This window comes from Papio anubis, chromosome 7, assembly GCF_008728515.1.
Source record: "Papio anubis isolate 15944 chromosome 7, Panubis1.0, whole genome shotgun sequence".
In the NCBI taxonomy this organism is placed as follows: Eukaryota; Metazoa; Chordata; class Mammalia; order Primates; family Cercopithecidae; genus Papio; species Papio anubis.
This window is the reverse complement of record NC_044982.1, coordinates 33,927,012-33,951,158: the sequence shown is the minus strand read 5'-3', so window position 1 is coordinate 33,951,158 and position 24,147 is coordinate 33,927,012. Positions and strand designations below refer to the sequence as shown.

General features: G+C 48.2%; 1 protein-coding gene across 5 annotated transcripts in view; it reads right to left on the bottom strand.

The window, feature by feature from the left end:
- The window catches only part of DPF3 (double PHD fingers 3), a 282,885-nt gene that overhangs the window by 100,196 nt on the left and 158,542 nt on the right, over positions 1-24,147 (bottom strand). For all 5 annotated transcript variants that reach the window (XM_031668016.1, XM_031668013.1, XM_031668014.1 and 2 more), the window contains exons 4-6: positions 19,392-19,519; positions 11,228-11,323; positions 2,495-2,573 (exon numbers count right to left, since the gene is read on the bottom strand). In XM_031668016.1, the coding sequence (XP_031523876.1) occupies positions 2,495-2,573; positions 11,228-11,323; positions 19,392-19,519 (303 nt within the window). The remainder of the gene's footprint in view (positions 1-2,494; positions 2,574-11,227; positions 11,324-19,391; positions 19,520-24,147) is intronic.

Below are 24,147 nucleotides of genomic sequence, written 5' to 3'. Positions count from 1 at the left end.
GGGTGAAGTCGGAGAAAACGGCACACAGGTGTGTGTGTCTGGGAGTCCACGGGATTATGATTGGCTGGGAATCCAGTGAAAGCTGTAGAGATAGAGCAAAAAGGGATCCCACTGTCTACGGTAGCAGACAATCACATATGAAGATAAAGCATTTTAAAAGAGGAACAAAGGGCTGGGCGTAGTGGCTCACACCTGTAATCCCAGCACTTTGGGAGGCCGAGGCAGGGGGATCGCTTGAAACCAGGAGTTCAAGACCAGCCTAGGCAAGACCCCGTCTCTACAGAAAATTTTTAAAACTTAGCCAAGCATAGCGGCACTGGCCTGTAGTCCTAGCTGCTGGGTATGCTGAGGCAGGAGGATGGCTTGAGTCCAGGAGTCCAAGGCTCCTTGAGTCCAAGGCTGTAGTGAGCTATAATCCTATGACCGCACCCCTATACTCCAGCCTGGGTGACAAAGCGAGAGCCTCTCTAAAACAAATAAATAAAAGAAGAATACAGTAGCAATGCCCCAGTTCCAAAGCAGTTGTTGGCATTCTTTGTTTTTTGTTTTTTTTTGGAGACGGAGTCTTGCTCTGTCGCTTGTCTAATTTTGTGTCTTGAAGGGCTTTCTCTATTGGGGTCAGGGAGTCACAGAACAGGTAAGCATTCAATTCTTCAACTTAGGCATGGGTAGTGGAGGTATAGAAGTCAATTTTTTTTTTTTTTTTTTTTTTTTGGGAGACGGAGTCTCGCTCTGTCGCTCAGGCTGGAGTGCAGTGGCCGGATCTCAGCTCACTGCAAGCTCCACCTCCCGGGTTCACGCTATTCTCCTGCCTCAGCCTCCCAAGTATCTGGGACTACAGGCGCCCGCCACCTCGCCCGGCTAGTTTTTTGTATTTTTTAGTAGAGACGGGGTTTCACCGTGTTAGCCAGGATGGTCTCGATCTCCTGACCTCGTGATCCGCCCGTCTCGGCCTCCCAAAGTGCTGGGATTACAGGCGTGAGCCACCACGCCCGGCCATAGCCACCACACGCCTGGCCATAGCCACCGCATTCTTGATAGATGTACTGGTCAAGCCAAACACAGCTGGAAAGCCCAAGGGGGTCTGAGGGCCCTTCCCAGCCCATGGCCTAGAGCCAGTCTCTCAAGGGTCAGCAGGCTTGGGCTTCTACGTATCAGAGCGAAACTGAACGCCATGTAGGAAGCAAGACCCAGGCCAAGGTAGGCACTTCCTGGTGCTGCCAAAAGGCACCAGACCCCGTGCGCTGCTCCCTCCTCATCCTGGATTGGAATTGCTTTGGGGTGGAGACGTTACCTGCAGGAGTTGTCTCGAGAATGGCATCTGCATGGAGTATTAAGCAGCCAAATGGGGGTCATGGAGTTTGAGTTCTTCTAGCAAAATGTTCTCCAATCAGCTGTCACCCCATCGGACACAGAACAACTTTTTGAAATCAAAAGAGGCCACTGAAGGGGGAGACAAAAGACACCACCCCCAGCCCGCTCCCTGGGCGCCCCCCCGCCTGGCTCTCTCCCTGCCTTCAGGGAGACTGCAGACCCCGGCGAGATGGGTGGGACACCCAGAGGGAGCCCCATGCCAGGGTCCAGCCTCGACTGTTTCACTGCCATCCTCACTGCAGCCCCTTCCCTCCTATGGTGAAGCTCTGCATCCTCAGAGAGGAGAAGATGGCAAGCGAAGATCATTAGGAGTGTGGTGGTGAGGGCTGCCCTCCCATGGAATGAGCAAATGGTACCCAGTACCATGAGAAGATGACTAGGGCACAGGTTTTCAATCCGCCACTCAGTGCTCTGCTGTCTGGAGCGGACCACATCCCTCCTCAAGCTGCAGGTTTCCAGAGGTCCACCCACTGCCCTGGCTCCCTGCAACTCGCCTCCCGTGGGCTCCCTAGCTCTGTCTGCAGACCCTAAACTCAGGAGTCAGCCAGGGAGTCGCTTGTCCAAAAGATGTTTCTGAAGCAAGCAAGAAAGACTAGAGATGGATCGAGGGCCATTTCTTAAAGTAAGTCATCGTCATAGAAAGATTCATAACTTGCCCTACCTAGGACAGGAGAGAAAGAGGGAAAGGAAATTAAAGGGAAACAAATGAAAAGCCATGACGAGCCAAGTACCTTTGTCGGAGGGTTTTGAGTTATGCTTTTGTTTGTAACTCTCTGAAATACAGAAAGAAATAGAGGATGAATCTTAGAGGAGACAGAGAGCGTGAGAGAGAGAGCCAGAGGAGAGCCACGCAGGAGGCATGGCAGGAGGTGGGGGCACAGAACTGAGGGTGGGGGCCCCCCCAGCTGGCTTCCCCTCTGCAGAAACCCCTCCCGGGGCAGCAGCAGCCCAAGGAAGTGGTGACTGCGGCAGAGGCGACAGGCGGGTAAGCTGGGGTGCGGACAGAGAGGAAGAGGCGAGCACATGCTGAGGCTGGCAGGTGGACGGCCAAGGAAGCACAGGGAAGGGGGGCCCTGGGGTCAGGGGCAGAAGAAGGAAGGTGGGACCGGCCCATACTTACTGTCACAGACGTAAGGTTTGTCGTGGTCTTCCTGAGAGGCGGCGTCGTGCCTCCTCCTGCCCCCTGCAGAGCCACGAGCCTGGGGAGACATTGGGGTATGGGATGCTCATTACCACGGTCATCACTACGGCTCTGGAGCATGCGCTTTGCAAGCTCCTTACACCATCTTCATCCCAACTTTTGTGCCAACACCAGTCCCATCTTACAGGGGAGGAAACTGAGGCCCAGAGAGGTCAGGTGACGCGTGCCCGAAATCACTCAGTTGCTCACCTGTATCATCTCATTAAATCTTCACAATTCCAAGAGGTGGTTTCTACTAGGGTCGTCATTTTACAGATCAAAGGGCTGAAGTGATAGAGAGGTTAAGTAGCTTGCCCAAGGTCATTCGGCTACTCAGGGCAGCCATACTGAAAAGCCCTCCTCTACCAAATTCCCACACACTACAGTGCCACTGAGGCCGCTTCCTTCAGCTCCTTAGCCCCTAGCCTCACTGACACCGCTGAGGATGACAACCTCAGGCCCCTCGGCTGACCAGCTGATGCATGTATCAGGAGCAAGGCCTGACGGGGCAAGGAGGCATAACTGTAGTTGTCTTCCTAGGTTCCTGTGTCCATCCCCTCAGTGTCCCAAGAGCCAGACAGTCCTGAAATCCAGGCCCAATGCATTAGTGTAGATACAGGGGAGCTCCTGCCACCACCCCAGGCTTGGCCTACTCAGTAGGGGTGGGCTTTGGCTAATGCCTCCCTGTGTGGTCTGCCTTGGGCCTCCAGCCAGTGATGAAGACCTTGACCCTCACGGTCTCCTGGGCTGGACTTCTGATACCACCACCCTGTGTGAATCTCCCAGACAGGGTCAGCATGACCCGGGGTGGCGGTGGAATGAGCTCTACCTTCAAGAATCAAAGAGCCCAGTCAGAGAGGTTGCTGGCAGCTCTGCAGCACCAGGGCGGTGGTGACAAGAACACAGCGAGGTTTATTTTTAAACCTTTGTAAGTCCCACACTGGTCACGTGTGTCATTCTTTGGTAATGAGTAGCAGTCAACTCCCAACCAAGGAAAGGGCCTGTGGGGGTCTTTGGGGACAGAGAGGAAGGGGCAGCAGGTGAGGAATGAGACCTGGCAGCAGCCTGGGGTCCAGGGGAAATGGGGCAGCCCCTGGGGCCTGGCTTGGAAAAGTGGCCATGGGGACTTGGTGGTTGAAAGGCCTGGGAGACTCTCACACACACGCTCACACTCTGTGCACACATACTCCATGCACACACTCACTGGGGACTTCACAGTGGAAAGGCCTGTACCCTAGGCCTGCAACACACACACTCAGAAAACACACCCACTTCCCAATCAACACCACCTGCCAAGCTACCACCTCTGTCACCTCCTCAGCTTGTCTCTCTCCAAAACAAATTCCACTTCCTCCCTCCCTCCCACTGGTTTCCCTCCCCACCCCACCCCTGCAGCGCTGACAGCCAGCAGCCCTCCTCCCCTCGCCCTCATTACTCAGAGTTGACCCCAAGAGGGATCTGTAGGCGCTGGCAGTCACCCCGGGCACTGACAGGCCTCCTGCCTGCCCGCACTGCCGAGGGTGGTCACCCTCAGCTGCCCTCCCCCTCCACACCCCTCTGGGAAGCCAGGGACAGCTTGACATGCAGCCCGCAGCCCTGTCACAGCCGCCTCTGAGCAGGTGAAAGCAAGTCAAGCAGAATGACGAGGCAACAGCAGACTGGGGAAGGGGCTCTGGGAGACTAAAAATACCTCCGGGGGAAGGGGAGGAGTCGAGCAGAACTGGAAGCATGAGGGCTTCTGGGGGAGCTGCCAGCAGGAAAGGGAGGGTGCTGTGGGAGCCAGGTTTTCATCTCCTGCAGCAGGGCTGACCAGCAGAGTGACTCTGTGTGCCACACTCCCTTTGCCTCAGTTTCCTCAATGGCAAAATGGGGATCGTGTCTATAGGGCACTTCAGGGAACATGCAAGGGACTCTTTCTGAAGCAGTAGGGTCTCTCAGAAGATCTCAGGTTTGGAAACTCAGAATCCCACTTGTCCTGCTCAAATGTCACCTCCTCAGAGAAGCCCTCCCTGACCAACTTACATCCACTCACACCCTCTCTATCATTTTCTTTCCCCTCCCGTTTCATCATGGCACTGAGCGCTGACATTAGATTATACTTGTGTTGGTTTACAAGTTGATTTTGTCTCTCCTACATGGAGAGACAAACATGGTGAAGACCATGTTTATTGGGGCCACCATTATTCTCAGAACCTGGCACAGGGCCAGCCACATAAGAAGCACTTAATAAACATTTGCCAAATAAATGAGTCAATCAGGCAGGCAGCGAGTCAGTCACTTCTGGTTCTTCTTCTTCATTTTCTGTAGCCAAATGCTATTGTTTCTTCCTTCAAAGGCCATCTAGGCTTTGCATTTCCTTTCCATTGCACACCCTAATCCAGGAGCTCATCAACTGACCCGTGAGTGGGTTCAAAGAACCCACTCAAGGGGATCTACCTCCACATTGCCCCCTAGTCCACCCTAACAGGGGATCTACCTCCACACTGCCCCCCAGTCCATCCCACAGGACTTTCAGACCATTAGACAAAAGGATGAAAGACAGGAGCCCATGGTTACAGGTTCATGCATTCACACGTTCATTCAATCATTGCCATCTACAATCCACTTACACAGCCAGTGGCAACCTAGTGCTGATCCCCTCGGGTTCAGCCCATGATCACGCTCTCCTCTGCCCATGCACACCTGATCCAGGCTTTGCCCTTGCTAACCTCCACTCCTCCAAGAATCTTCCTCCTGCCACAGTAAGTAGTGAAAAGAGCATCCGCTTAAAGTCAGATAAGACACAGGTTGAAATACCAGCTACATGTCTTGGGCAAGTTACTTCTCTAAGCTTTAGTTTTCTCAACTGTAAAATGAGCACACCAACACCTATATAGCAGAGCTGTTGAGAGAGTTTGAGCTGAGAGTGTGTGAAACCACAGGGGACAGCACTAAGTCCACAGGAAGCACTCAACACACTATTTCCCCCCTCCTTGCCTAGGTTGATCTCTCTCCTCTGAACTCCTGTTGCCTTTGGTTAGTGCACAGTCATGTACCTGCTGTTTCTAATGGTATCATGGGTATTAGCATCTTCTTCCTAGTTTGATTCAAAGGTCCTTGGGGGCAAAATGGCATGCTATACTTTATTATGACCCCCTAACACTTAGCACATAGCATGCAAAGCTCTTTTGCATATAGTAGCTCAGTTAATTCCTACAATACCCCTATGAGTTAGACCAAGTAGTGTTATGATTCCTATCTGGCCCTTGATGAAGCAGGTTCTGACCTGTCCACAATCCCAGGGCCAGCAGAAGGAGCAGGACCTAGGTCTCCAGGCTCTGTTATAGAAAGCTTTGAAGCTGACCAGCCAAAGGAAGCCAATCCTCCTTCCCCTAGAACTGCCCACCCTACTCCCCTCCTCCCTACCCCTATCCCCACACTGCTGGGCCATGGCAGCCATGAGTGTGCCACATGGCCCTGTCCCACTGGCCACAGTTGATTGGCTGGCTCAAGAGTAGTCATCTGATCCAAGCTGGGCCAATCAGATTCTACCTCCAAGGAGTTTGGAATTAGAAAACAGTGACCCTAGTTAGTGTAGGCCACTTGAACTGAGGGCCCATACATTCAGGAGCCTTATGGGGCCATGTACACATGAAAGCAGGAAGAATGAAGGAGGGAGAAGTAGAGGCCAGAAACTACCTGGGTTCCTTACTGTTTCCCAATGCTAAGTCCCTGCCACGTCCCTGCTCTTCCTGTGGTTTGGATCTTCAAAGGTTGCTCAAATTTGGGGCAGTGGCCTGGCAGCTTTTCAAATGCTTCCCATTTTTATTAAAGCTGAAAGACCCTTGACTAGGACAGACTCGGTCCTAAGCAGAGAGCTAGATCTTCTATACCAGTTGTTCTCAAACAGTGTGGCCCAGGAATCCTGGGGGATCCCTGACTGTCCTTTCAGGGACTCTGCAGTGTCTGAACTATTTTCATAAGAGTCCTAAAAGATGATTTGCCTTTTTCACTCTCACGCTGTCATAGGCGTCCAATGGAGTCTTCCAGAGGCGACGTGACATGTGATGTCTGTGTGTATTCTCTAGTTTAAAATTTGTTTTGTTTTTCTTTTAAACCTTTCTTATTGGGCCACCTTTTAAATCACAATAGGTGTAGAGAGACTCCCTTTGTAATTTCTAAAATGGCAAATATCATTCGTGATATGAATATTACTGGTTATAACCTGAATAACAGCCTTTGGGGGCTCTCAGTATAAGGAATTCCTGAGATAAAAAAAATTGAGAACCACTGCTCTATGCCCTTTTTTTTTTTTTTTTTTTTTTTTTTTTTTTTTTTTTTTTGAGACAGAGTCTTGCTCTGTCGTGCAGGCTGGAGTGCAGTGGCTCAATCTCGGGTCACTGCAACCTCTGTCTCCTGGGTTCAAGCGATTCTCCTACCTCAGCCTCTTAAGTGGCTGGGATTACAGGTGTGTGCCAGCTCACCTGGCTAATTTTTTGTATTTTTAGTAGGGACGGGGTTTTACCGTGTTAGCCAGGATGGTCTCAATCTCCTGACCTCGTGATTCACCCGCCTTGGTCTCCCAAAGTGCTGGGATTACAGGTGTGAGCCACCGCACCCAGCCTGCACCCGTGCTATATAAAGTGTGGTCCTGACACCAGCAGCTCCAGCATTACTTGGGAGCTTATTAACAAGGCAGGAGTTCAGCCCCCACCCTATGGACATACTGCATCAGAATTTGTATTTTAACAAGATCCTCAGGTGCTCCATAGGCACATAAAGTTTGAGAGGCACCTGAACACCATAGTACATAAATACTTCATGATTGACTGATAATTGATTTATCGCTAATACTCACATGGATGACTCACAAGAATCTCATGAATTTTAAAGAGCTTTGACTTCTCGGGCTGAAGTTACCATAGACACAATCATTAATTGTTGGGCTTCCCTCACTGCTCAGAGAATACCCATTATCAAAGTTTCAAGAGTTATGCCCTTTGCTTGCATCCTCCTGATAATATCTAGGCAGTATGAAGCACTCAAAACTTACTGATGAAGAAACTGAGGCCCCGGGTACTTATATAATTTGGCCGCCATCACAGAGGTTACCTAATTCACCCAGAGGGTAGTAAGTGGTGGAGCTGGGATTTGAACTCACAGGGTCTAAGTTCAAATAAAGCGGAGCCTATTCTGTAGCTACCTTAGCCCTGGCCTCCTCAGTGAGCACACAAAGCACCTGGGGACTTGTCAAAGTGCAGACTCTAATTCTAATTAGTCTAGTGTGGAGTCCGGGCTCCTGCATTCCTAACAAGCTCCCAGACGATATGAATGCTGCTATCCAGAGACCACACACAGAGGTGGCAAGACTTAGACTGCCTCTAGGTTCTGACAAGAGAAATGGACATAGTTGTTCTCCAGTGCCAGCAGTAGCTGGAATATACTACTTTAAAGGGTGGACAATGAGCTGGGCACGGTGGCTCATGCCTGTAATACCAGCACTTTGGGAGATGTGGACAAGAGGATCGCTTGAGGCCGGGAGTTCCAGATCAGCCTGAGCAACAGAGTGAGACCCCCATCTCTAAAACATAATAATTATAAAAATAAAGAGTGGGCAAAACAGCTGAACTGAGGCTATGAGTGCAGCAGCTCCACACACTGTAGCACAGGAGCCTTGCCCACAGCCTTCTGGGTCCTTCCATGGCTCCCCCCATGGGTAACATGTCCACAATGTCACTGTACAACATGGAGCCATTCAGCTGCTGCTTGGCCAGTATCTGGTGGGCCCAGAGCCAGTCTAGGTTCCATCCAGCTCCCTCACTGTGTTCAGGTCTCTCTCATCTCCCCTACAACTGAAAACTGAATCCATCATTCAGTCATTCATTCAACAAGCTAATCATTGGCTATACGCTGGGCCCTGGGCCAGGGATGAACTCAGAGGAGAAAGCACAGACCTGTGTTCAAATCTTAGCCTCTTCCTTACTAAGCTGAGTGACCTTGAACAAATTGCTTAACCCCCTGGGAGTAATAGACCGACTTGTGGAAATGGAAGAAGTTCTGACCAATAGAAATACAATGTGAGCCACACTCATCATTTTAAAATTTCCAGCAGCACATTTTTTTAAAAAAGAGATAGGTGCAAATAATTTTAATAATATATTTTATTTAACAATATATCCAAAACGTGATAGTTTTATAATTTAATCAATATAAAAATTAATAATGAGATGTTCTGCATTCCTTTTTCATACTAAGTCTTCAAAATTTCATGTGTATTTTACATTTACAGCACATCTCCATTAGGACTAGTCACGTGTTGAGGACTCAGTAGCCACATGTGGCCAGCAGCTGCCATAATGCACAGTGCAGAAATAGAGAAGGTAATCTAAAGCACCTGGCACAAAGGCATCACTCTGTTTGTGGTAGCTCTTGATGTACAGAGCCCATCACATTGCCTGGTTTACAGGAAGTACACAGTAAATATACATGGTTGCAGCGACTGCTGATGTTTTCACAGACACCAATTCATATCCACTGACTGCAAGCTCAATCTTCTAAATGTAGAGTGGGGAGAAGGTGTGAAGAGGACCATTTCCCACACTCGAGTCAGTTTAGTTGGGGTGAGAGAAGGAAAGGAAGTGGGTCTGGACATGCACAGCTCTTTGGGAGTTCACAAAAGGCCCAGGAAGTCCAAGCTCAAAAGTCTCCTTTAATAATGGATTTAGATTTTCTTTTTAATATCCTCCCCTCCATGAATGGGTCTAGGCCAGTTTAGCAATGGCTGCAAAAATCATTAAGTAAAAACTTGACGAGGAACTGTATAAGGGAGAGATCAGGCTGACAACACTCAAATCTACTAATCAACTGAAACACTATTCAAAGCAGAACTGGACAGGATATGCCCCTGATGTGATACGAGAAGAACCCATCACCGCCTAGGAAGGATTTTTGCCTCCCCACAAGAAATATCTGTACACACATACACAAACACACACACACGAACACACACACACACACACACACACAAACACACACAAACACACACACAAACACAAACACACACAAAAAAAACACACATAAACACACACAAACACACACACACCTTGAATCTAAGCAAGTTTCTAATCAAACTACCAGTTTTCGGGAAACGCAGAGGATGGAGAAGACATTAAACACCACCCTCCCACCACTTCTAGAATGTGAGAAGTTCCACAAGACGAACAACCCAAATTCTTCAACAAATTAATGGCATGGAGAAAAAAAAATGTGTGTGGTGGGGTGCAATACGGAAGAGAATACAGAAGAGGTATGCTGTGGAATCCGAGAGACTTAAGTTTCAAACAAACCAACTATAAAATGGCATTTTTTGACAAAGGGGGAAATGATAAGGGACTAGATAGTAGGAATTATAACTATTATTTTATTGAGTATGATAATGATATCTGTTAGAGATACACACTGAGATATGTGCCAGTTAAATGATAAGAAGTCTAGAACTTGTTTTCAAATACTCCAGGAAAAAAATCAAACAAACATAAATCAACGAAAAGTAGGAGAAAAGAAGAGACAAGCCAAGATAGCCAAAATCTTGCTAAGTGACGAGGCTCGTCCCAGCTGTACCAGAGGTGCACCATCAGAGAGCTGCCCGCCCAGCCCCTGCACAGGCTGCACAGCCCCACACGGCAACAGGCTGGGCATCTCAGCTCAGTGTGCGCAGCACTGGCCCACGTGCAACAGCCGCCTGGGAACTTGCTTCTAATACAGTATAAAGCCCTGCCCCAGAGCTCCTAAAGCAGAATTTCTGAGTGGGGTCCTGGGAATCTGCATTCAGTAAGCTCTCTCGGTGACACTAATGTCTGCTGAGGCATGAGAACTATGAGAGTGGAGAGCCCTGCCATGATGATGATTGGCCGCAAACCCACCGAACGCCCAGGACTAAGTGCTTATCCATGGGAGGGCTAAGAGTCCTGCCAAGAGCCTGAAGGGGTGAGATCCTCAAGCCTGAGAGTTAATTCTCCAGGTGGACAGCAGCAGTTTACTTCTGGAGGTCCCCCTCCACCTGGTTATTGTCACATGCCCTTGCAGACCCCTGACGGCCACCACAGAAAGCCCCTTCAGGCGTGAACTCTAGATTCAACCTGAATGCCTGGAAGTGCCTGACCAGTCTCTTGTTTTTATTACTTCCACCTCGGTTTCCCCTCTGCCCTTCCGCAGGCTCTGGCTTTTTTCTTGTCCCATCCCAGGACAAGCCTCCAGAGCTCATGCCAAACCCACTGGGAGCCACCAGCTGTAGTCCCCTGCTACCCCAGGAAACTTCTACTCTGCCTAGTGAAGCATAACCCGAAAGCAGGTATCCTGACTCTATCATTCTGGGGTAGCCAGGGACAAGGCAGGAAATGTCCAGCCTTCTTTAGTAACCGAGCAGTGGTGACAACAGGCACATTCTCCTCATCTTCTACCCTCACCCTGATCCCACCCTTCAGCCCTCCCCAGACCTCAGCACCCACTCAGGGCACCCCCTCTGCCTCCCCTCCTCCCTCTTGGGATCAGAGCTGTTGTGGAGTTTTCTTCTTTGAGCATTCTCCATGTCAGACCATGGCCATGATCTCCATCCAGCTGCAGTGGAGATCAGTATTTGGCTGGGCACCCCAGCCTCCCTCACCTCTTTCCTCGCTCGTGTCATCCCCAACTTACCCGTCCTCTAGTCCTGTTCTTTCGCTTGGGAATATCCTCTTCCAAATCCTCTTCTTCATTCCCTTCTTCTACATTTTCATCATTTTCCAAAACCCTCTGAAACGGGAAAAAAAAAAATGGAAAATGTGAGAAGCAGAATGCAAAGGGAAAAACCATCAGAGGGTAATTTTCAGAGTGTTCCGATTTGTTGTTATTTTTTAACAAAGTGAAGACACTGCCTTTGCTTGGGCAGTTGGGCCTCCAAAATGCTGCTTGGAGTTTGAACTCTTGGCACTACCAAGGCTCTCCTAAGCCCTTGGGCCCCTTCCAGACAAGTCCTCCCAGAACACGGACCTTTTTCCATTCTTTTTGCCCAAGAAGAGCTTTCGAACAAGAGACTATGCTGGTAGGGGTCCTTTTCTATGTGGGGCCAAAATGTTTTATCAAAACTTACTTTTGTAAATGTAATGTTTCTTTTTGTTCCCAAAGGGCCACCTCAGAAATATGAAAATGTTTCTCCTTTCCCTGCCATTCTGGAACCCTGCCCTGTCTGATGAAAACAAGTAACTTCCTGTTCATCTGACCAGATTTAACACCAATGTGCTGTTCATAATAAACCACTGCTTTTTTTTTTCTAGAAAAATAGGCTTTTATTTAGTACCCGACTTGTCATGGAGCTTAAAGATCATGAATTTGAAATTATCTCTCTCCAGCAGCCCGCCAGTCACACTGCAACATAGAAGCCAGTTTCCATTTTGCAGGTGAATACGCTGAGGCCGAAAACAGTTTTGAGTGCTCCAGATTATCCAGTGAAGCCATGACCAAAGCAAGGTCAGGTTCATTGGCTCAGCGTTTCCCATTCATTTCTCAGTATGGTGGCTGACAATTCCAAGATGTAATCTGGCATACTCTCCATGTAGGGGCCTAAGCACATCCCTCCCTTCAGAGGAGGGGAGGAGGTAGGATGTGTTCCTCTGGGTTTAAGGGAGGGATAAAAGACTGTGGCAGAGGACCCAGCCCCACAGTGGGAGTAGGAAAAGAGGGAAAGGGCATGGAGCTCACTGGGCTCCGTGTCAGGGGGCCCAGAGGGTTTTTTGGGTTTTTTTCGGTTTTTTTTTTGTTTTTGTTTTTGTTTTGAGACAGGGACTCACTCTATTGGCCCGGCTGGAGTGCAGTGGCACAATCATGGCTCAATGCAGCCTCAACCTCCCAGGCCCAAGCAATCCTCCCACCTTGGCCTCCCAAGTAGCTGGGACTGCAGGCACATGCCACCATGCCTGGCTTTTTTTGTAGAGATGGGGGTCTCACTATGTTGCCCAGGCTGATCTCGAACACCTGGGCTCAAGTGATCCTCCCACCCCAGCCTCCCAAAGTGCTAGGATCACAGGCATACCATGCAGGTGAGCTACCACACCTGGCCACCTGGGGGATTCTTTATGGGCTCACTGTGTGATCTAGGGCAAGTCATCATCTCTTCATGCTTCAGTTTCCCCAATTATACAATAGGAATTCATTCATTCTATCTAAAGCATTTATCTAGTGCTGACTACACGGCAGGCTCCATGCTAGGTAAGCTACAAAATGGCTACAGTCCCAGCCCCAAATGGACTTTCCAGTCTAGGGAAGGGAGGACAGATTTAAATAATGTGCATATATTATCATAGAATTACAACTCTTCTCAAAACAGTGGTAGGCAAGTTCAAAGTACTATGAGACGGTGTTAGGAGGGAGTTTTCCCTAATCTGAGGGCCAGGGGAGGCCTACATGAGGATGTGAGCTGAGGGAGTTGAGATGTGGAGGATGAGCAAAGGTTGGCCTTGTGAATGAGGACAGAGGGGAGGGAGGGAAAAGGGTCTAGGCAGAGGAAACAGCATAAGCAAACTCCCTGAGGCAGGCAGAGGAGTGTGGCTTGTCCAGGGAGCAGAAAGGCCAGTGTGACCAGTGCTCAGTGGCTCAAGGAGAGATGGCATAAGATGGAGCTAGTAAGGGGAACAGCTACCATATTACACAGGGTAACCCCATCTCCTCTTCCTTGTGGTGATGTCAAAGATCACAAACATGGTGAGAAGGCTGAGAGAGCGGCACGCACTACACCATCGTCATAACCATCGCTGTTTAAGCCGCCTGCTGGATGACACCTCTGGCCTGTCCTCAAAGCAGGGAGCCCAGAGGTGAGCCACCAGGCAGCGATCTTCTACCACTCTCCCCTGGCTAGAATGTTCTGCTCTAAATCACTGGAATCAGGACACTTCTCGTCAGCCAATCCATCCAAATAACTCAAAACAGGTCTGGTAAATTCTTTTTTGACTTCTCTACTAAGTTTATTTGGGAAGCCACCAGCTGACAGCATTTAACTGGTCTCTGGGCCAGCCTTAACCATCTAACAGAGAAAGAGCATTGTCTGCCGGACATGACCTCTGGCCCACAACTAGGAAATATCAGCCCCCATTCACAGTATAAGTCTCTTGAGTTCCTGACCTGGAGGCAGGAACACTAACAAAAGCCGACCGAGAGAGTGACAGGTCAAATGCTCTGCAGCCTTTGGGGCAAAGACACAGTATAAATATAAGGTCTGGTTATGACCGTTGTTGCTGTTCGTAGAACCATCTTGCAAACTTTCCAGGTCTTGAAGTCACTTAATCATGGTAAGTTCCAAGTGCCTCAAATTTAAAGGTCATTGCCTCTGGCATCTCGGTACAACTCCGACTCTCATTTTTCATTATAAGGGTATTTATTACCCGCAATATGGACTCTGGGTTGGAAGGTGAAAGACTGGTGGGGGCAGCTGAGCTAGTCCCCAGAGTGCCACATGGCCTCCATGTCTGGGAGTAAACTGACTTCTCTTTTCCCTGAGGCTCCGTCCTCCCTCTGCCATCAGCTTCCCTGTGACTCTAAAGTCTGTGTCTACGCCCCAGGCCTCAGAGGTGATGGCGGCAGACCCAGTGTGTCTGCGTTTCCTGCGATGCGGCCCTGTCACCAGAAGCCTCTCGACATAATTCAGGAGGAGCCAGGAGTTTCTAACAAACAAAGCTTGTTTCAGAGCTCAGGAAGCGAAGGGGCAGTCCTGTATCAGGAGTCGGGGACGGGGGCGGGGTGTCCAACTACAAAGTCAGCTGACCCCCCCAGTAACAGACATGCATTCCTTGTCCAAGGACATTATCTGGAAAATAAACACATTTTAAAATAACTTTTCTCCCTGTTACTCTAAACAGTCTTTATGGTGATAACAGTGGTTTGTGGTTGTGTTTAAAAAAAAAAAAATCCTTTTTAAAGACTACATTATCTCTGGCCTGGAATACTGCAAAAATCTCCTGATTTCCCCCCTTCCATTGCTGGCCCTGCATCCAATCTCTTCTCCACGCAACAGGCAACAGGATCTTTATGAAATATAAATTCACAGCCCTGATCAAAATCTTCCAAATGGCTTCCTTCTTTATATCACATGGAACCAAAAGCCACTTCCCTGTCCTGTGGGAACTGGGTGGTCTGGTCTCGGCTCACCTGTCGAAGTCCTGGGCTCTTTTCTCCCTGGCACAATACTCCGGCCACACAGGTCTTCTGTTCTTTCAACAAAACCAGCTCTGGCCTGTCTTGGGGCCATCACACCCACTGCTTCTCTGCCCAGAAAGCTCTTCCCCAGGACCATCACTTTCCTGACTCTTCTCATCCCATAGGGTTGAGGTTAAACCCCTCAACTCAACCAGGCATGGTGGCTCACACCTGTAATCCCAGAACTTTGGGAGGCCGAGGCGGGCGGATCAGAAGGTCAGGAGTTCGAGACCAGCCTGGCCAATATGGTGAAACCCTGTCTCTACTAAAAACACAAAAAATAGTTGGGCGTGGTGGTGGGCACCTGTAATCCCAGCTACTCAGGAGTCTAAGGCAGGAGAATCGTTTGAACCTGAGAGGTGGAGGCTGCAGTCAGCTGAGATCACGCCATTGCTCTCCAGCCTGGGTGACAGGGCGAGACTCTGTCTCAAAAAAAAAAAAAAATCCTCATCTTCCTCAGGAACTCTACTCTGATACTGAATCTTCATACTGTTTGTTCTCATGGATTTTATCCTAAAATGCAATTATTTTACTTATATTCCTTGTTTCCTGCCTGTGTGTCGCATTAGAATATGAGTGGAGTGGACAGGTCTCTCTTGGTCTCTGTGTCCCTAGCACCCAGCACAGTGCCTGCACAGAGGAATCCCTCATGAAACTTTGGTCAAATGAATGAATGAATGAAAAAGCATAATCCATTCTCTACATGTGTATTTTAATAATGCAAAGTCAATAAAAACACTAAACTCATTTGACTTCTGGGCCTGGCTTTGTCTTCTAGCACAGCAGACCCATGCGGTGCACGCAGCAGACCTTCAGTTTACATCTGAGATGATGGTGGCGTGATGAAGACAATACAGCACCAGCCCAGTGCTGCATGAGAAGAACTCAAGCCCACCACCAGCTTTAAAGGGAAAGGGACCCGTGTCCCCAGAGCATCAAGGCTCTGGGCAATGGCTCTGCCCCATTCACTGATTCTGTCAAATTACATGAACTGAGCAAAAAAATACTCTAGCAAGTAACACACAGATGACAGACCTTGACTTCAAAATCTGAAAGTCACGTACACACACGCAAGGAAGAAAGCAGTAGGTGGCTTAAACACCAAAGGCAAGAAGAGATCCCTGTGGCTGGAGGGGAGATCAAGAAAGGCTTGATGGGGAAGGTGGCACTGGGGCTGAGCCTAAAAGATGACTGGGATTTGTACAGATGGAGATGGAAGAAAAGGCATGCCAGATAAAGGGCACAGCGGGACCAATGGCATGGAGGGAAGAAGCCAGAAGAACAAGGGGGGAAAGGAGTAGTGGAAAATAAGCCTGAAAACTAGGTTAGGAATGGAGAGGACAGGCCTGGGAAGGTCACGCTCATCGTTTTCGATTTATTTAGTGGGAAACAACAGTTTTTTAGCAGAGTTTTACTCTAGAACAAAAGGTCAGCTAACAAAGTAGGACATGTCAGAGAGAGGAAGAACCGGGGACAGGGCGATTCCTGGAATCTGTTCCCTCATGCATCCATTCAACAGATATTTATGGTGCACCTGGCAAGCACCAAGCACTGTTTGGGTGCTTGTGAGATATTAGGGAGCAAAACTGGCAACAGGTCCTGCCCTCGAGGAGTTTACATTCTACTGGAAGTAAACAGACATAAACAATAACATAATAAGTAAGTAGATGATGTAAATTAGAAAGCACATTAGATGATGATAAGAGTGATGGAAAAGAACAAGAAAAGCAGAGTGGAAACGGGAGGCAGGGGCAGGCAGGGCAAGGGTGTGGGATGAAGTGCAGCGCGGTCAGGGACATCTTTGAGAAAAGAGGAAGGCCAGGCACTGTGGCTCACGCCTGTAATCCCAGCACTTTGGGAAGCCAAAGTGTGTGGATCACCTGCAGTCAGGAGTTTGAGACCAGCCTGGCCAACATGGTGAATCCCCATCTCTACTAAAATACAAAAATCAGTCAGATGTGGTGGCGGGCGCCTGTAATCCTAGCTACTCAGGAGGCTGAGGCAGGAGAATCGTTTGAACCCAAGAAGCAGAGGTTGCAGTGAGCCGAGATTGCACCACTTCACTCCAGCCTGGGCAACAGAGCAAGACTCTGTCTCAAAAAAATCAATCAACAAATAAATAATAAAATATAAAACCTAAAAAATGAAGAAGGTGAGGGTGAGAGGCAAGTGGACGTCTGGGGAAACGGCCAGGGCAAAGGCCCAAGGGCTGGGGTAACCTGGCGTGTTCTGGGAGGAGCAGAAGGAGATCCTTGTGCCTGGAGTGGAGCGGGTGAGGAAAAGAGGAAGAATGGAGTCAGAGAGTGGGGAGAAGGCCCTGAATTTCACTCTCTGACAGCAGGGGCGGTAGCGGGTTCTGAGCACAGGAATGATAGGAATAGACTTAAATTTTAAAAAGCTTCCTCTCCTGTGATGTATCTAGACAACAGAACACTATTCAGCATTAAAAAGAAATGAGCTATCTGGCCATGAAAAGACATGAAGGAACCTTAAATGAATGTTAGTAAGTCAGAGAAGCCAATCTGAAAAGGCGACATACTGTGAGTCCAAGCATATGACATCCTGGAAGAGGCAAAACTATGGAGATGGGGAAATGGCCAGTGGTTGCCAGGCATTAGGATGGAGGGAGGGATGAACAGGTGGAGCTCAGAGGATTTTTAGGGCAGTGAAACTTCTGTATGATACCATAAGAGTGGACAGATGCCATTACACATTTGTTCAAACCCATAGAATGCACAACGCCAAGAGTGAACCGTCATGCAGACTTTGGATGCTGGGTGATACGATGAGTCAGTGCAGCTCACCTATTATAGCAAATGTGCCACTCTAGTGCAGGATGTTGATTATGGGGGAGGCTATACCAGGGGTATATGGGAAATCTCTGTACCTTCCTCTTCATTTTGCTGTGAATCTAAAATTGCTATTAAAAAATTTTTTTTTAAAGACTGCCTCTCAAGCATTAGCAGGGAGATCTGAGAAGGCAACCACAGCAGTCCACACAAAAGATGACAGCAGCTTGGGCCAGGGTAGCAATGGTAGGTGTGGGGAGAGGGGATGTGGGAGAACTGGGCTTATGTTGAAGGCACAGTCACCAGGGCTCCTGATGAGCAGGACGTCAGGTGTGAGAGACAAGCAGGAGTCAAAGATGACTCCAAGGTCCCTTAGACAAATAAAGGTGACAGTTAATGAGGATCTTCAGCTGCAGCTCATGGAAAGGAAAGGAAGGAACAAACATAAGCCATGTTGTGGCAACTCAATGGAAAAGACTTGACAATTCATCTTAACACAGGAATGGCAGAGAAGGCCAAATTCTGTGATTCATTCAATGCCTTTATCAAGACTCAACTCTATCCAGCTTGGGAAAGGCCCTGGGGACACAGTGGTGAGCATGACAGCATCGCCCCTGGCTTGATGGAACTTACCAAGCCAACTAGCAATGTATTATTCCATTATTATTCATTTAATTGTAGTTTCAATAAATTAATATATAAATTAATAAATTTATTGAATATTAAATATACACAATAGGTATAGCATAAAATATAAACATTTAATATGGAATATAAATTAAATAGAAATACAATTTAATTTTAATAATTTAATATTTAACTACCAATGCTGTTATTGCATAATAGGATTAATTCATATTACAATACTCCATGGCAAACATTGTATTAGACAATGAGAATTCCGGACAAATAACAAATAAGAAATGGTAGGTGTGAAGTCGGGTGCAGTGACTCATGCCTGTAATCCCAGCACTTTGGGAGGCTGAGGCAGGCGATCGCTTGAGGTCAGGAGTTCGAGGCCAGCCTGGCCAATATGGTGAAACCCCATCTCTACTGAAAATACAAAAAGCAGCCAGATGGTGGCACATGCCTGTAATCCCAGCTACTCGGGAGGCTGAGACACAAGAATTGCTTGAACCTGGGAGGCAGAGGTTGCAGTGAGCCAAGATGGAGAGCGTGCCACTGCACTCTAGCCTGGGCGACAGAGCAAGACTCTGTCTCAAAAAAAAAAAGAAAAAGAGGTGGTAGGTGTGCACCATTATAATCCCATTCAGTGAGAGTTTTAGAAGTGGCATGGGTAGAGGGTGGGACCCATGGGGACAGAGCAGCCATCCGCCTGAAGGGTGAAGACTGCATGGGCTTGAGGAATGGCTGGGCGCCGCTGGGAAAGGGAGTGTGCAGTCGTGGGGACCAGCGAGGCTGGGTGTGAGGGTGGGGGGCAGGCAAGCCGGAGTCACATGGCCCTAGCTGGAGCAGACACTCCCACATTTCAAGCCTAGATGAAGGACTCTTGGTTCCATGGGGACAAGGACTCAGACTGTTTTGTCCACCGTGTGTCTCTGGGACCCCGCACAGTCCCTGTGTTCACTAGGCTCAACAAATTCACTTTGGATAGATAGACAGAAGAGAGGGAGGGGAACCAAGGTGAAGGCAATGAATGACTCCTTCAGAAGATAGGTTAAGTCAGAAAAGAATTTGAGAGCTTCCTGGCCACTATAGAAACGAGGCAGTCTGAGACTCAGCCCCGGCCCTTGAGGGCAGGATCCGGAGCCAAGCCAGTGCTGGAGTTCTGGAAGCTGTATGGAGACAGGAACCCTCTGTGGGGTCCCCAGCAAGTGTGGGAATACCTGTATTTCCTGGATGCTTTCCTCCTCCCTGGCATCCACCTTCTTCTCAACCCCCTCGCCGCGGAGCAAGGCTTCCAGCGTGGTGCTTTCTGAGGTGAACCCATCCTTCTTCAGGGGAAGCTCCACTTCTGAAAAACAAAGATAGAAAGGCAGGTCAGGCCACTAGAAGCAGGCGGGGCAGGAGGGATAGTCCTGGAGGACACGCAGGGCCCAGGGCTCCTGAGGAGGACTCCTGGAGGGAGAGGAACACTGGGGCCCCGTCCAGGTTTTCCATCTCCATTTCATAATCCAGAGATAGATTCCGATCACGCCCACACCCCCAGAGGAAGCTGAGCCAGAGCAGAAAGGGTGTGGGGTGGATGTGGGCTCACATGGCCATGCTTCTGCTTCTCCAGCCAGGACATGGGGCAAGGCAGGCGTCGGGAGCCTGGAGCCCTCACTACATCCGCAAAGCGAGGATAACAATGCCCAACCCCACAGGTGGTTTTGTAAGGAGAAATGTGTTCAATTGCGTTAAAGTATTTTGAAAACTCAAGCAATGCACAATGTTGGCAACCAAGTATGCTCATTCCCTCCTATCCCAGCTCTTGTCTGGCAACCCCACGACCTCCTCATGGCCATGCTGGCTGCCCAGCTCTGGCTTCCTCCATGAAAAGTTAGTTCAGCCTCAGAGAGGCTATTCTCATCAACCCAGGGGGAAACGAGAGCCTCAAAAGCCACGGGAAGAGAAGGAGCAAAGGCAAATGCCTCACAGGCCCTGGATGAGCAGAGTGGCCACTGCACGGCCGCACACCACGACCTTTTTTTCTGAGGGTATCAGGAGTTTGATCAGCTACCTGGGGCTTGAGGTCACCAAGCCAGCAGAGAAGTGGCAACCCGAGCCAGCCCTGCCCAGAAGAGAGACCGTAGAGAAGCTGAACCCCTTCCTCCAGGTGTCCCAAGCTCCTGACCTCACAGAAGTTGGTGTGTTTCTTTCTTTTCTTTCTTTGCTTCCTTCCTTTCCTTTCTCTCCCTCCCTCCTTCCCTTCTTTCTTTTTATTTTCCTTTCTTTCCTTTCTCCCTTCCTCCCTCCCTCTTTTCTTCCTTCCTTTCTTTTCTTTCTTCCTTTCTTTCTCTTTTACAGACAGGGTCTTACTTTGTCACCCAGGCTGGAGTACAGTGGCACTATCATAGCTCACTGCAGCCTCAAACTTCTGGCCTCAAGCAATCCGTCTGCCTCAGCCTCCCAAAGCACTGGGCTTACAAGCAGGAGCCACCATCCCCTGCTGTTTTTTCAATTAAACATACCAACCTAAGGTACAGGTGATCATTCTGATTTACTACAAAATATTTCTTCAACCTCTCCTCTGATCCTGCACCTCATACCCCCACACTGCCACAGTTTGATATGTGGTCCCTACCATTGTGCCAGGTAAGCTGGGAGCAGGAACTATGATGCAGTGGTGCCCTAGAAAACAGGAGAGATGAATGGCCCGCCCTTGTGGGGGTATTGAGAGTTTAGTGTAGGGACTATTTACAGAGATGGGGGGAGGAGATTAAGGGATCCAACAAGGTAAAGCATCCCAGGTGGGTTTGGGGCAGGGGTGAGGGTGGGGAGGAGCCATGACCACTGCTGCTATTTTTGGAGGGACAGAGGGAGAGTGCTTGCAAGAACCTAAAGACAGCACCATTAGCAGAGCCCCGGGACAGGAGCTGTGGCTTGCAGAGGCCAGGAACCAAGGGAAGGAACAGCCCAACCACTCTCTCCATCCATCCTGCATCAGCCTGCTGCGTCCTCTCTCACACACCAACCTTAAATGGAAGCAAGAAGGGAAGGGAGGCCCCTTCACACAGCCTACTGAGGTCCAAGCAGGGTGAAGACGGAAAAGCACGGATCTGCAGGGGCAAATGGAAAGAGCAGCACCATCGAGCCTGCTCCACTGGGCTCTATCCCGATTCCAGCAGAACCCTACCTACACTTTCCATTTCCTCCACCAGAAACAGAGAGAGTCTGACCAATCTACGAGGAAGGGGCACGCGGGCATCTATTAAAACTGAACAAATGCACACCCGTGGGTGACCAGCCCCCAGAAAAAGAAGGTGGGAAGGAGAAACAGCATCTAAAATCTCTTGAGAGACAAAGTCTTTGGGATTTTTCTTACCTAAAAAGGAGAGCAAAGGATCCACTTCCCATCAAGGAGCGCTACCACAAAATCAACCACCTCTGGATCCATCTACTCATTCAACAAATATTTACTGAGTACCTGCCATGTGACCACCACTGTGCTGGGACTAGGGATACAGGAGGCGAACCAAATAAAGACAGGCCCTGCCTTTAGGAGGCTTCCAATCCAAAGAGACAGGTACTAAATGCTAAATACAAAATCAAAATGCAATTACGAATTGTCTTAAGTGCTATGGAGGAAAACGACAGAATGAAATGTGAAAGAACAAACGTAGAGGGGTCTACCTTAGATCAGGGAGTCAGGGAAGGCCTGTGTGATGAAGTTACATTTAAGGTGAGTGTCAGAAAAACAGCCAACTGTCTGCTTTAATGAGTTCAGGGTGTGCAGCTCCACAGCCTGCTCTGATGACATATTACTCTTTCTCCCAAGTCAGAAAAGTCTTCCAAATGTCTAATTTAAAGCAATTAGCGTGTGTTGCCTCATGTCCTGTCCTCAGTCAAAAGAGAACAGCTGGCCACGATCCCTCAAACTTATAATAATCATATAAGTTGAAGTTTATATTTTAGTATCCCCCTTAGCCTTCACAGCACTAAATAAATCCTATTTATTAGTGTTATTTCCCAGAATTGTACAGCATTTTAGAGCTAGAAAAGACCTTACAGATCATCTAATTCAATCATCTCATTTTGTAGATGAGTCACCCGAGACCTAGAGAAGTTAAGTAACCACCAAAAGCCACACAGCAGGATGAGAATGCAGCTGAATGATCTTTCCGAGATGTCACTGAAATCATGACAAGGGCCCCCACTCATTGTATTCTTATTAGTGGTTGACAGGCTCAGACTGAGCCTGACTGGGCTTTGGTACATCCATGTACATGCAGAGGGCTTGGAAAGCAGCAAACATTCAAAACTTAGCAGCTGTTACTGCTACATATCAATCCCCACTACACCCAAGAGCACAGTTATTAACCCATTTTACAGATGAGAGCAGTGTTGCTTGTAGAGGTTGAGAACTTGCTTGATATCACACAGTTGGTAAGAGGCAAAGCCCAGCCTTGAACTCAATCTGCCTCCAGACCCAGTCACCTAATTAGGCTGCATGGACTCCACCCTGTCTCTCTGTGGTCCTTCCTTGAAAAATCTTTGTCCAAACCTTTATGCATTTTCATTGCATTCTGAGACTCACTCCATAGTTTCTGTATTTCAGGATAAAAGGCAGATCTTTAGCTGAGGATGAGGGCAGTTTCGTGTCATGGTTTTGGGTTCTGCTCTATATGACCATCCCCATGCAATGTTCACCATTCTGCAACAGTATTTACCCACTATAGAATGTTCCATCAATAGTGAACTTCTCCCTCTTCCTTCTCCTGCTCCTCCTTCCTCCTCTGCTACATATGCCTCCATCCTGCTTTCCCATAATTGAATCTACTCTCTTGGTCCTCTTTAACCAAACTTTACCAGATAGGCACAGTAGAAGAATCAAGAGGGAAAACAGAACCAAATGGGAAAAGTGAAATAGAAAAAGCAAGAAGGGATCTCCAATAGCATCGAGAGTCCAATCCCTTAAACAGGAAAGTGAAGCACAGAGAGATATAGAGATTCTCCCAGGGTCACAGAGACATTTAGTGGCATCATGCTTCCCTAATTACCACAATATTTGATTGGCTCCTATAGATTCTGCCTTCAGACAGCCCTGAAGTCAAACCCTAGCCTTGCCATGTATTAGTAAAGGGATCATGGGCTAGCTATGTAACCTAAGCCTCCATTTCCATATGTGTTAAATGGGTGTGGTCATAGTATCTATTTCACAGTGTTGGCGAATCAAACATGGTAATGCACTGCATAAAGAAACTCTAAAATAATCCACACAAAAAAACTAGTGTGATAAATAGGGTAGAAGAAGAGGCTTATTAATTTTTGTTTTATTCTATTCAAAACTTAGATTCAAAATTAGATCATATATGTAAAGAATCCACAGCATTGTAAGTATCCTAAAAATGCTAGATGTAATTCCCGAAGTTTGAATAGTTTTTATTTCAATGTTACAGCTGCACTGTCCAACAGAAATGTAATACGGGCCACTTATGTAATTTTTAACTTACTAGTAGTCACATGCACAAAAACGAAGAAAGTCAAGTGTCATTAATTTCAATAAGATATTTTATCTCATCTGGTATTTCTAAAACATTGCCATTCAACATGAAATCAATATAAAAATATGGATGCCAAATTTTACATTCTTTTATCTGCATTGTCTCCAAAGTCTGGTGGGTATTTTCCACTTAGAGCATATCTCAATTCAGACTAGCCACATTTCAAGTGCTCCATAGCTACACGTGGCTACCAGCTACCACAATGGACAGTGCAGGTTTGCAGCATTAAAAGTAACATTGACTATGACTTTGCTTCCAAAAAATGGAAAGAATTTTACCGTGGTTCTTAATGTTGTGTACGTAATACCTGCTGAGTACCATTCCAAGAGAGTTCTAGCGGACCACTGCAAACCCTGGTTGCAAAGCATGATGGGTAAGGCCTGCAAGGTCAGAGTGAAAGGGTAGCCATCCCTCCCTACAAACACACACAGGGTGC